Source organism: Heteronotia binoei, chromosome 5 (assembly GCF_032191835.1).
Source record: "Heteronotia binoei isolate CCM8104 ecotype False Entrance Well chromosome 5, APGP_CSIRO_Hbin_v1, whole genome shotgun sequence".
NCBI lineage: Eukaryota > Metazoa > Chordata > Lepidosauria > Squamata > Gekkonidae > Heteronotia > Heteronotia binoei.
The window spans coordinates 150,372,649-150,385,979 of record NC_083227.1 but is presented as its reverse complement, the minus strand read 5'-3'; the positions used below and the strand labels follow the sequence as shown (position 1 = coordinate 150,385,979).

Here is a 13,331-nt window from a genome sequence, read left to right as displayed (position 1 = left end):
AGTTGTTATGGTGGAAAGTACATGACTGCTCCACAGTTGTTGCTCAGACCCCTCACGCCTTCCTTCATGGTTGTACTGTTCTTGCTGGTTTCGCAAAGTACAGGGTTTTCTGTTGGGGATGTTAATTGTTTAGCAATATTGTATGGAATGCGGTTGCTGGAGTATTGCAGGCATGCAATCTGTATATTTTTATGGGGGTTAGTATTATAATCCCCTGCACATATGCAAACTTTGTGTCCCCCCCCCCTTTTTTTTTTCTTCACTCTTCATACAGTATTCTTGGTGCAATCTCCTGGTGTATGAACTCTGCATGGGAATACATGTTTATCCAGACATTTTTCTTGTTTTTAAGAAAAGAGAGGGTACTAGCAAGGCTATTTCCTCTTCCCTGCAATTCTTTTGCTTGAGGTAGGATGCTGTTTGTTGCAGAAAACTAACTAGCCATTATCATCAGTGGGTAAATGCATTTATGGCATTCCCCCCCCTATGATTGTATAGGAATTGCCAGTCAGTATTTAGGCCTGCCCTTACATGGAAATCCGTATTGATTAAAAAAGTGCAGGGCAGCATTATAGTCACTTGCCTGACAGAAAGCTTTGTATTGGCTCATGCTTACAATTGTCCTCATGTGAGCTTGCTTACTTTTGGGAGCTTTGGCATGAATTGAGAACACAGACCAGCTGTAATTGGCCTGATTGTATTTTTGTGCCTTTTATCACATATGTTATGTTTGTGCTTGCTTTGCCTCAAAGGTACTCCTTTCAGTCTGCTGGTACTGACCATAATTTGTGATAATGCCTGGAATATAATTGATGCAAGCGATCCCCCCCCCCCCCGCCCTTCAGTGGTTCTTGCTGATGAGCTAATGACCTTGTGGTTTTTAAATTTTTTTAAGGTCTCTAGAATTCAACGACTTCCTGAAGACAGCCCTTGATAAGAACCCCGAGACACGACTGAGTGCAGCACAATTGCTGGAGGTAAGTGCAGGAACTCAATAGTGACTCCCCCCACCCACCCCCCGCCAACTAAGAGATGTATAATCTTTGGTGAGAGTACTAGGATGCATATGCAACTGCTTGTTCAGTCTCAGCCAAATAATTTAAATTTGTTTGGGGATTCATTGGTGTATATATTAGGTGAGATTCTCTGCTAAGTCACGGCTCCTAACTGGACAAGCCCCCCCACCCCGTAGAAGCTATGCTAATTTGACTAGGCCTGTCTCCTGGGACAGAACTGTCCAATGCAGACTGCAGTCCTACGCCTGGAGTTGAATGGGAATTCATTGCAAGTACCATTTATGTTGCCTTGACCTTGATAGCCCAGGCTAGTGCAGTCTTGTCAGGTCTTGGAAACTAAGCAAGATTGACCCCAGGCAGTAGATAGATGTGAGACTTTCAAGGAACACAGGGTTGTGGCTCAGTGGTAGAGCATCTGCTTGGGAAGCAGAAGGTCTCAGGTTCAATCCCCGGCATCTCCAACTAAAAGGGTCCAGGCAAATAGGTGTGAAAAACCTCCGCTTGAGACCCTGGAGAGCCGCTGCCCGTCTGAGTAGACAATACTAACTTTGATGGACCAAAGGTCTGATTCAGTATAAGGCAGCTTCATATGTTCATATGTGACATGGAGGCAGGAAACGACAAACCACCTCTGAATGCATCTTGCCCTGAAAACCCTATGGGGTCAGCATAAGTCAGCTGTGACTTGATGGCACTCACCACCACTTCTTTCGTCTGTCCAAATTACACCCATTGCTCTCATCCACCTACCTCCTTATCCTTGCCTAAAGTTAAAAAGAGAAAATGTTTTCTAGCCATGTAGACAGATTTTAATCAAGGTGTCTCTCCTGTAGTTTTCACCTGTAAGGACAAAGAAAATAGTTTGTCGACATTGTAAAAATAGATATTTCATATGACGTTTGTGTTTCTTCTGTGTGGCTCTTGTATGTGAGCCTCTTGTTGTGAACAGGCATACACATGCCCCCAGAACTCTGAAATGATAGCCGGAATGTGGTAACCCATGTGGGTGTCATCAAAATACATCAAAATGTATTTCTGATTCTTGTACCACTCTCTGAGGAACTGGCCCCTTGTGATGTAAAAGATACACTTCACAGAGTCAAAATTTCTATACTATTGCTCCTGCTGCATAGGTTAAATTGCTATTGAGAGAGGGCTAGATTAATGATTAGGGTAGAAAAGGCAATGAGAAGAGTTATCAGAACCACCTAAGTCCACTTGGACCCATCGTGGCTTTAGTGACAGGAATAATTGTTCTCACTTGGTACATTCTTGTTTTTTTTCAGCACCCCTTTATCAGCAAAGTCACTAGTAACCGAGCCCTGCGGGAACTTGTTGCAGAGGCGAAGGCTGAAGTCATGGAGGAAATTGAAGACAATAGAGAGGAAGGAGAAGAGGATGACTCATTAGAATCTGCATCTGTAAGTCTTACTCCTTTTACCTTGATGGATTAAGAAAGCTGTTGTTTAAAAGGGGCAAAGAGGACATGCCCGCACATGCGTATGAAGAAGCACCAGGAATGGTTTATAAAAAAGCTTTTACAACTACAGCTAGCTGGATTGAAGGGAAATTTATCACTGATTTTGACCCAGGCACACACTGGGGGAGGGGAGTTACTTTGCTGGTTCCTTGCAGGTGGACAGGAAAAACATTTTCTTAAGTGGGGAGACGCTTTTCTTCACAGCGTCTAAGGGCGCTGGGAAACAATGCAGTGGGCAGAAAGCCAGCCTTCCCTTTCCTCCTGTACAAGAGCCTTCTGAGTAAATACTGTACAAAGCAGGGCTTTTCAGTGTGGCCAGAATGATTACAAGAGTGAGGAAGGTTTTATCCACTAGCCCTTTCACTATGAGAAAAGTGTGTCTGAGGTCAGTTGGGAGCTGCTCGCTAGACTCCAGTGGCTGGTACCAGGCTGTGCTAGTAGAGTTGCCAAGTCCAATTCAAGAAATATCTGGGGACTTTGGGGATGGAGCCAGGAGACTTTGGGGGTGGAGCCAGGAGACATCAGGGGTGGAGCCAAGATCAAGGCTGTGACAAGCATCATTGAACTCCAAAGGGAGTTCTGGCCATCACATTTAAAGGGACAGCACCTTTTCAATGCCTTCCTTCCATAGGAAATAATAGATAGGGGCATCTTCTTTGGGGGCTCATAGAATTGGACCCCCTGGTCCAATCTTTTTGAAACTTGGGGGGTACTTTGGGGAGAGGCACTAGATGCTATACTGAAAATTTGGTGCCTCTACCTCAAAAAACAGCCCCCCCTCAGAGCCCCAGATACCCCCAAGTCAATTCCCCATTATTTTCTATAGGAATAAATCTCCCTATGGAATAGCAGAGTTTCCAGCAGACATTTCCCTCCCCTCCCCCCGCTTTCTGATGACCCTGAAGCGCGGGGAGGGCCTCCAAACCGGGGGATCCCCTGCCCCCACCTGGGGATTGGCAACCCTATGGGGGAGACAGGCAGAAAGAAAGCAGCTTTAATTTTAAATGCATTCTCCGAGCCTCTGGAGACAAATGCCTTCTCCAAGCCGGCTGATGGGGCGGGGGGCTTTGAGAGCCACACGCTATGTGCGAAAGAGCCACGCGTGGCCACAATTTGGCCAGCCCTGGGCCAAAGCCTTAACTCAGGCGGGGGGGCAGGCAGGGGAGCGGCTCGGCTCCAGCTGGCCTGCCCGGTCTCAGGGAGTTTCCCAGGCTCTCCAGGGAGGGCCCAGAGGCGAAGGGGTTAACCAGGAGGCGGCCGCGCGGGAGAGGAAGGGCTCACCTGGGCCAAAGGGCTCACCTGCCGCGCGCGCGCTCACCTGGCGGAGAAGGAGACGCGCGGCGCCGGGGAAAGTTTGCTCCGAGTTGGGCGCCCCTTCGGGCCGGAACCTGCGCCCCGCCGTCTGCCGGCTCGGGCAGCCCCCGTCGGTAAGTGGTGCTCGGGGGCAGGAGGCGTATGTTTTGCACCCCTGACTCCCAGGGAGACCTCCTCCGCTTGCCCTTCCTTGGTCGGGGCTGGGTGGGGAGGGTCTGCCCCCTCGAAGGGTCTGATGCTGGCTTCCCTCCCCGGCCCAGCCCTGGACTTCCGGAGGGCCCACGATCCTGCCCCCCAAACCACGTGCCGCGGCGAGGGTGGCGGCGGCTGTGCTGCTAGAGGCAGCTGACCACGCGGTCGGTGTAAAGGACGGGCTTGAGGGTGCGCGAGCGCTACGGGCGCAACGGGCGGGGCGTGGAGACCTTCTGCTACGGCTGGCCGCAGCGCTCGCGCTCCCTCAAGCCCGTCCTTTACACCGACCACGTGGTCAGCCGCCTCCAGCAGCACAGCAGCCGATGAGGAGCACATGGAGCGCGAGCTTTACGCGGTCCCCTCAACCCCCGCTGGTGATGCTGTTCACCCCCAGCATCCTCCCCGGCAGCCCCCGACGCCGCCAGCAGCAGGGGGACGCCGCTTCTCCCCCCGCTTCTGTTTTTTGGGGGAGCGGGGGAAGAGGCTCAGAAACCTGGGGTCCCCCGCTAGAGCGGGAGGGTTGGGACCTCTATGTGCTAGGGCAGACAGAATCACAGTCAAAGCCATTTCTGTGGGAGCAGCACTGGGTGAAAAAGCAAGATAGTCGATAGTAGATCATCCACAGCCAAAGTTAGAATCCAAAAGGTGTCTGTTAGAACAAGGCATGGGTTAAGACTATGCAGTTCTCCTCAGAAATCTCTTTCCAAAGTAGGAAAAAGAATGATATAGGTAATTTTTAAATTAGGTGCCAGAGGAATATGTTAAAATAGGTTCTTATTATTATGACAGAGAACCAGAGTAGTGTAGTGTTGGACTTGGGTTGGGGAGACTTTCATGAAATGTATTGGATGATGCTGGATCAGTTACTTCCTCTCAACCTAACCTACCTCATAGAGAGGTTGAGAGGACATTGAGAAAGAACACCATGGGAGGAATAGAATTATAATCAAACTAGGAATTAGGCCCATTATAGAGAAAAATACAATGGGCTGTAGAAAAAGGCTTTGAGCAAGCCTCCCCCACCCTTGCTGTCTTCCCACCCACCCAAGTGAAGGCATTCACTCCCCCCCTCACCTCAAGGGGAGCTGATCTGTGCCATCTGGAAAGCAGTTGTAATTCTGAGTGATCTCCAGCCCTCACCTGGAGATGGCAACAGTGGTTCCCCAGCAGGAAATGGCTGGTTTGGAGGGTGCAGTGTATGGCATTGTACCTGTCTGAGGTCCCACCCCTCCTCATACCCCAGTCTTTCCAGGCTCCACTCCTTAACTCTCCAAGAATTTCCTAACCTGGAGTTGGCAACCCTATCTCTTTCCCTTTATCTGCCCCTATGACTTCAGCTTTCCATCACCTTCCCCCTCCCTGCAGCCTCTACCTAGGAAAAGGACAGTCTTTCTCCACAGTGGTGGGGACTAAAGCAGTTTACATTATTTTCCTCTCCCCACTTTAATCGGAACAACAACCCTGTGAGGCAGGTTAGGATGAAAGTCTGTGACTGGTCCAAAATCACCCAAGTCAGCTTCCACAGCAAGAACCTGGGTCTAGCAGACCCCGCTCTGAAGTCCTAACTCCTATGCCGTCCTAAAACTCCATCACAAAATCTGAAGGAATTTCCCACCAGCCTAGAACTGGCATCCCTAGTCAGGACTGGCCCCAATGAGTTCTCCCTCAGAGTCTTTTAGTAATACCTTTCAGAGCAACACTTTCTCTCTGATAACGTCCTCAGCCAATTGAGAGAAAGCCTTCCTTCCTCCTTCCCTCCTTCAGCCAGTCATAAGAAGGCTTTCTCTATGGCTCTTCACCTTTGTCTGTCAACCAGTCAAGGGAAGGCTTTCTTTCTCTCTTCTGCAAAGCAGAGCAATAGGCAGCTTAGCCAGTGGGAGAGTAGGGAAAGCTAGAAACTGCCGGAACCAAGGTTGTTTGCCCTTTTCTGACAGAATCAGCTTGGCTGGCTAGCAACAGTCACTTGGGCAGGAGAGAGGAGTGGAGTCAATCAATGAGTTCTTCCTCAAAGGCCAAAATAGGACTTGAAAGTGCCTTCTGCCCACCTTTTACTAAGGGAACCAAGCTTGATTGCTTTTTACTGAGAGAAACAAGGTTAGTTGCCTAGCAGCACCCACTGCCTAGCAGTTTCCCCAGAGGAGCAATTGCCATCTGTCCTGGGGCCAAGCAGTGGGTGGGAGAGAGCACAGTCAGCAATGCAACAAAAGAGCAGTTTATTGATGGTTTGATGGGCCAAAGGTCGATGCACAGTCCCAACCAATCAGGGTGCTCCATTTTGCCACAACAAGAGGGCTTTCATTATATTATAGAAGATAATAGTCACAAATTGAGAACTCCTTTGTGAAATTAGATTTTTACAGGTTTTGTGGCAGAAAGGCAGTTCAGCCATGTAATATATGCTTCCAGTAGAAACATTCTTGTTTGTACTTTTATTTTCTGTTAGCAAGTCCCATCTGCACTTAGTATGTTTACCATCTATTTCTCAATGAGGCTGCATCAAATATTCATCTGCAAGTGCTTCTGACACAAGTAGTGTTTTTGAAGTGGTGGCTGAAATTTTCTTGGGAAGAAGTAGAAAGCATAGCTGACCATTTTTGTGACAGTTTGCTTCCTGATCAGCAGCTGTTTCACACATTGTTTAAAAAAAAAAGCCTTGCACTGTCTTTCTTCTGAGGAATTTGATGTCAGCAGCCAGAACTGACATTGTAAATATGATGGCATCAACTTGCACATCGAGGGGGGCAGCTTCATCCTGCTACCTCTAGCCAAACGTCTTCCCTTTTATTTCTAAAATGCAGTTCTGGCTGCAGCCACTTGGGGCACAGGGAAGTCTGAGCATAGCAAAAAGCTCTAGGATTGGCTAAGCTTCCCTTTCCTGCAAGACTCAAGCAGACTGCTTTAATAGGTCATGTTGATAGCTGCTACAGCAATTGCCAGCCTGCAGGACAGTTTCTCCAATAGCCATGTCTTTCTGACTTTCCTTGCTATGCCTGATCTTGCAAAGCAGTAGCTAGTAGCAAGATAAAACAACCTTTCCCTCTCTTACTTTCTCTCCCTCTTTTCCACATATTTCTCATTCATTTCTGCCTCCCTTCACCCAGTTTTTCTGTGCCCCACCTTTATTTCCACTTCTTGGTTTCAAGACCTTCTCATTGCTATCTTGCTTGGTGACATAATGTATTAGGATTGCTAAATCCAATTCAAGAAATATCTGGGGACTTTGGAGATGGAGCCAGGAGATTTTTTTTGGGGGGGGGGAGCCAGGAGCAAGATTGTGACAAGTATATTTGAACTCTAAAGGGTGTTCTGGCCATCGTATTTAAAGGGACCACACACCTTTTAAATGCCTTCCCTCCATTGGAAATAATGTAGGATGGAGCATCTTCTTTTGGGGCTCATAGAATTGGACCCCCTGGTCCAATCTTTTTGAAACTTGGAGGGTCTTTTGAGAAGAGACATCGGATACTATGCTGCAAATTTGGTGCCTCTACCTAAAAAAAAAACAGCCCCCCCCCAGAGCCCCAGATACCCGAGGATCACGTCTCCATTATACCCTATGGGAATTGGTCTCCATAGGGAATTATGGCCTGCCCAGAAACATTTCCCTCCCCTACACTTTCTGATGACCTGAAGTGGGGGGGGGGCCTCCAAACCAGGGGATCCTTTGCCCCCCACGTGGGGATTGGCAACCTTATTATGTATTTAAGAGTAGTATAGTAGCAAAACTGTGTTAATAGTATGCTGGGTACTCAGTACATTGCACTGGTTCTGCTGGGGTACAAAAATGGCCCACTTTCAGTTCTACTGCAGAGAATATCTGGTTTGATTGGGCTTCAAAATGGAGAACAGAAGCCCTCCCAAGTGCCTGCTCTAATGGTTTTTTGTTTTGTTTTTTTTGCTGTCAAGTCACAACTGATTTATGACGACCCTGTAGAGTTTTCAAGGCAAGAGACATTCACAGGTGGCTTGCCATTTCCTGCCCCCATGTCAGCTCTGCTTAGCTTCTGAGATCTGACAAGATCAGGCTATTCTGAGGTTACCCAGTGTAACAAGGAGGCACTACCTACCTTTTTGGGAGCACCCCATAAGCAGTGGGACCTCCATTTTCCTGACCTAAACTGGAAGCTGCTTCTCAGAAAACAGGCTACAACATAGGCATCCTCCAGGCAAACTCCTCTCCACACCCCGCCCCCCCAGTGATGAAATGTGTAAAGACAATTTTTTCTCAGGTAAAGTATCTTCAAAGTCTTAATCTCTGGCTAGCAACTAATGGCTAAACTTTTCCACCTTCCTGCTCCAACTCAGCATCTTTTGTCTTACCTCTATGCTGATGCAGGCCACGTTGCACATATATTTTGTTTCATTTCTGACTCCTCAGAGTATCAAAACTAAATTGATACCTGACATTAAGCCCATCACGGCTCTTCCTGACAAACATTAAGGGTCATTCTCGCGTTTTGTCTTGAACTGGGAATCTATACAGGTACCCAGGAAAGACCCATCAACAGGCATTAAGAGTCATCACCAGTGTTGCCCCTAAGCTGAGTTAGCGTGAGCTAGCTCACAGTTTTTTAGCTTCCAACTCACACATTTTTGTCTTGGGTTAGGAAAGATGACCCCAGAGCACACTAATTTATGCAGTAGCTCATAACTTTTAGTAAAAGACCGGGGAAGGCAATGGCAAACCACCCCGTAAAAAGGTCTGCCGTGAAAACGTTGTGAAAGCAGCATCACCCCAGAGTCAGAAACGACTGGTGCTTGCGCAGGGGACCTTTCCTTTCCCACAACTTTTATGCCAGTAGCTCATAAAGTAGAATTTTTGCTCTGCAGCTTAGAGGAAACATGGGTCATCACAGCTCTGGGAGGGTCTCCACCCCTCCAGACACTATATAAACTGAGAGCAAACCCCACTATGGTGTGCATTCTGTATGTCATTCATGTCCCCATCTCCATTTTTCTCTATATGGACTTCCGCACATATAGACAGGTAAATATTGCCCTTATCAACAACCCCGAAAAATCACTATTCCTCACCACTATTTTCCTAGCCTCTTTGATTTGTGTGTACTGTGTTGCTTGTGTGTGTGATTCTATTTTCTACATATTTTTCTAGTAAACATTTTAAACTATTTTAAATCTGGAGTTTTCTTTCTGATACTGGACCTTCGTATTATTGGTGTGAAAATCCGGCCCCAAAATATCTTTACCTAAGTCTACCTCTTGCTAATTTCCCCATCAAAAGAGGAGGCAGACGGCATTTCTGGTAACACCAAGTCAGGGTTAAGCTGAGAGTCGTGTGACTGGCCCAGGGTCACCCCCAAGCTTCCATGGCATGCGTGGGGATTCGAACCTGGATTTCCAAGATCCTAGCCCAGCACCATGACAAATATAGGTTTGATTACAAAATTTTCTCTTACTCTATGTTTACAATTGTCCCACCCAGCCCGGGCGAGAACTGCGCGAGGGGGGCCCCCCGGCACCTGCCAGCCGTTCCCGGCCCCCATCGCCGCCCCGAGAGCCTCCCACACCTTCCCAAGCCCCCGCGGCAGCCCCACCCCTCACCTGGGCTGACGGGGTGCCAACAGCCGCCCAAACGACACCTCTCAGCCAACGAGCCCGTCTCCGGGTCCGGGGAGCCTGGCCAGAGCGAGACGTCGGGGAGCAGGAGGGAGAAGCTGAGCCCAGCGCTGGGCAGAGAGGAGGAGACCCGCCTGTCCCGTGGCGGCGAGAGACACCACACCCCAGCATGCTGCAAAGGTCCAGGACGCCCGAGGCACGCCCAGGCAGCCCAGCCCCGGCTCGCCTCTCCCGGGCGTCTGGGGCTTTGAAGGGAGGGAGGAGCCAGAGGGGGGCGGAACCCAGGAAGGGGGAGGATTGGGACGGGAGGATAAAAGGGAAGGGAGGCAGGAGGTCGGGGAGGAAGCTGGCTGGTGCTTATTGAGGCTGCCTCGCGAGAGAGAGGGACAGGAGCCGCAGCACAGCCAGGAGGGGAATGGGGGCCTGTGGTGAAGTAACCCGGCTCCCACCCCCTGTTTCTGAGACCTCCGGGGAATGCCCCAGAGTGCCCGGGAGGGGCGATGGTGGCACCGGGAGACCGGGAGGGGTGCCCAGGGTGCGACAACAATGAAAAACTCTCTTTTTTCTATTATCTAAATTCTTTATTCACCAGACCCACAGATCAAGTCATTATTTTCTATTACATGTTAAAAGTATATAAGGGGTTTCCAATCAGCAATAAATGAACTGTCTTTTCTCCAATCCGTGAAATAAACTCAGCCATCGCTGCAAGTTCCAGCATCTTCTCCAACCGTTCCTCTATTGTAGGCAATGTTGGGCTGTTCCAGTTTTGTGTATGTAATAGGCTCACTGCCGTTGTCATATATAAAAATAAAGTTCCATGACCTAGTCCAACACTTTAAGCACAATGGTTCATGTGATGGAATAGTGTGTTGGAATTAGATTTTTTTTTTTTACTGGCATGATTATATATGTGAAGTTAAATAGAAGAATTTTTTTCACTGCCGGCATTTCTTTTCTGGACACTGAATACAAAGTTTGGGTCCAGTGGCAGCTTTAACACCAAACTTTGTTCTGCCGCTTCAGACCTTTAAGACCTTGAGTGGTCTGGAACCAACATATCTACGTGACTGCCTCTTCCACTAAGTCCCTGGAAGAGCACTATGCTCTACTGGTTGAAATCTACTGGTGATCCCCCGCCCTAAAGAGGTCCAGCTGTCCTCAACGAGGGCCAGGACTTTCTCAGTCCTGGCTCCAACCTGGTGGAACTCTCTGCCGGAAGACGCCAGGGCCCTGCGGGATCTTTTACAATTCTGCAGGGCCTGCAAAGCAGAGATGTTCCGCCAGGCTTTTGCTTGAGGACAGTGACGGTTGCCAGGCTGGCACCCCCTCCCCCTCCTCCACTTAAGTGGGGGGGGGACTGCTCCCAATGCCTAGAAAGCAGAATTACAGCATGTTATAAAGTATGTTCATTGGGTTGCGACTGTTTTAAATGACTGGTTTTATTGATTTTATGTGTATTTCTTGTTGCACTGGCCAGGATGAACATGAACATATGAAGCTGCCTTATACTGAATCAGACCTTTGGTCCGTCAAAGTCAGTATTGTCTTCTCAGGCTGGCAGTGCCTCCCCAGGGTCTCAAGCTGAGGTTTTTCACACCTATTTGCCTGGACCCTTTTTCGGAGATGCCAGGGATTGAACCTGGGACCTTCTGCTTCCCAAGCAGATGCTCTACCACTGAGCCACCGTCCCTCCTACATATGAAGCTGCCTTATACTGACTCAGACCCTTGGTCCGTCAAAGTCAGTATTGTCTACTCAGACTGGCAGCGGCTCTCCAGGGTCTCAAGCTGAGGTTTTTCACACCTATTTGCCTGGACCCTTTTTTGGAGATGCCAGGGATTGAACCTGGGACCTTCTGCTTCCCAAGCAGATGCTCTACCACTGAGCCACCGTCCCTCCCTGTGTCTCTCCAGGGTCTCAAGCTGAGGTTTTTCACACCTATTTGCCTGGACCCTTTTTTGGAGATGCCAGGGATTGAACCTGGGACCTTCTGCTTCCCAAGCAGATGCTCTACCACTGAGCCACCGTCCCTCCAACAACAACAACAACAACAACAACAACGCTACCCGCCTAAAATCTATTTTCTGGCTGTTGTTATTATTCATTTTGTTTCATGATTATTACTGGAAATAAGCTTGTCATACAGAGGAGGGGCCCTGACTTGTATAGCCCCAGCCTAGCCTGATCTTGTCAGAAGTTAAGCAGGGCCAGTGTGGAGGCAGGCAATGGCAAGCCACCTCCGAACGTTTCTTACCTTGAAAACCCTGCAGGAGTCGCCATAAGTTAGCTCTGACTTGATGGCAAAAAAAATAGAGAAAGGCAGCGTGTGAAAAATTATCCGCCCCAGGTACAAAACAGGCTAGGTACGCCACTGGATGACATCATCGTGCCTCATCACCAGCTGGAATTCATTACATGGCAGCTAAAGCCAAGTCAGAATGAGGGTAGTGCTTCCTGTCTTTGCTCTGAATGGGCGAACATTTTTGCTCCTTTTTGCAGACTTTGGTATAGAAAGCAAAAGGGTGTTGTGCAGGGCTTTTTTTTTAGCAGGAACACACAGGAACGCAGTTCTGGCTGGCTCGGTGTCAGGGGACGTGGCCTAATATGCAAATAAGTTCCTGCTGGGCATTTTCTACAAAAAAAAAGCCCTGTTGTTGCATACAAAAAGAGTCATACAACTTCTTCTTCCCTCCAGCCCATGTGATTGTAGGCAAGACTGTGCATAGGGCTAGAAGAAGAAGATGATATTGGATTTATATCCTGCCCTCCACTCCGAAGAGTCTCAGAGCAGCTCACAATCTCCTTTCCCTTCCTCCCCCACAACAGACACCCTGTGAGGTAGATGTAGATATTGGATTTATATCCCGCCCTCCACTCCAAAGAGTCTCTGAGCGGCTCACAGTCTCCTTTACCTTCCTCCCCCACAACAGACACCCTGTGAGGTGGGTGGGGCTGGAGAGGGCTCTCACAGCAGCTGCCCTTTCAAGGACAACCTCTGCCAGAGCTATGGCTGACCCAAGGCCATGCCAGCAGGTGCAAGTGGAGGAGTGGGGAATCAAACCCGGTTCTCCCAGATAAGAGTCCACACACTTAACCACTACACCAAACTGGCTAGTGCAGGGCTGTTACTAGTCACACAGACTGAAGTACATAAAGGGGATCTATCCATATTGACATACAGTCAGGTCAGGAAACTTCCCTAGGCTTGGTCAGCCAAGCTCAAGGACCGCACAGCTCCTAAAGCTCAGAAGCCCTAACTGTAGGGTGTAGGGGGGGGGGGGAAGAGTACTTGACTTTTAAAAAGCTGAAAGAAGGGAGTGGGATATGGTGTGGGGTGGGAAGTAAAATGTGAGCCAGTGGCAACATGACGGAGGCTATCAGAGCGGTCTCAAATGGCAGTTTACTGTTGCTCTTAAAAAGAAGCCAGAACATGGCCCCTTGGAAGCTCTTTGCCAAGGAGCTGTCATGATCCCAGTGACCTAAACCAGGACTCCTGCAGCAGAGTGCGTCCCGTCTTTACTAGCTCTAAGCGTGCAGATTCCTTGTAAAAAAAAAAAAATGAAGGCTTTTATTGACCAGCACACCATGTCATAAGAAGCGATCAAAGCGATGAGCAGAAAACTCCATGATGTGTACCAGGGTAGAAACTGTTAGCCCTTAAATATCCATATTGTAGCAGCTACACTGCATTTTTCTTCCCGTTCCGCAGATGGAGGGTGGGGTGAAAATATCCACATAGTGCTTGAAAA

At 48.8% G+C, this 13,331-nt stretch overlaps 1 protein-coding gene across 1 annotated transcript in view; it reads left to right on the top strand.

Moving 5' to 3' along the window:
• The window catches only part of STK10 (serine/threonine kinase 10), a 108,391-nt gene that overhangs the window by 71,000 nt on the left and 24,060 nt on the right, over positions 1-13,331 (top strand). Inside the window, exons 7-8 of the mRNA XM_060240587.1 lie at positions 896-977; positions 2,303-2,437. Of these exons, the coding sequence (XP_060096570.1) occupies positions 896-977; positions 2,303-2,437 (217 nt within the window). The remainder of the gene's footprint in view (positions 1-895; positions 978-2,302; positions 2,438-13,331) is intronic.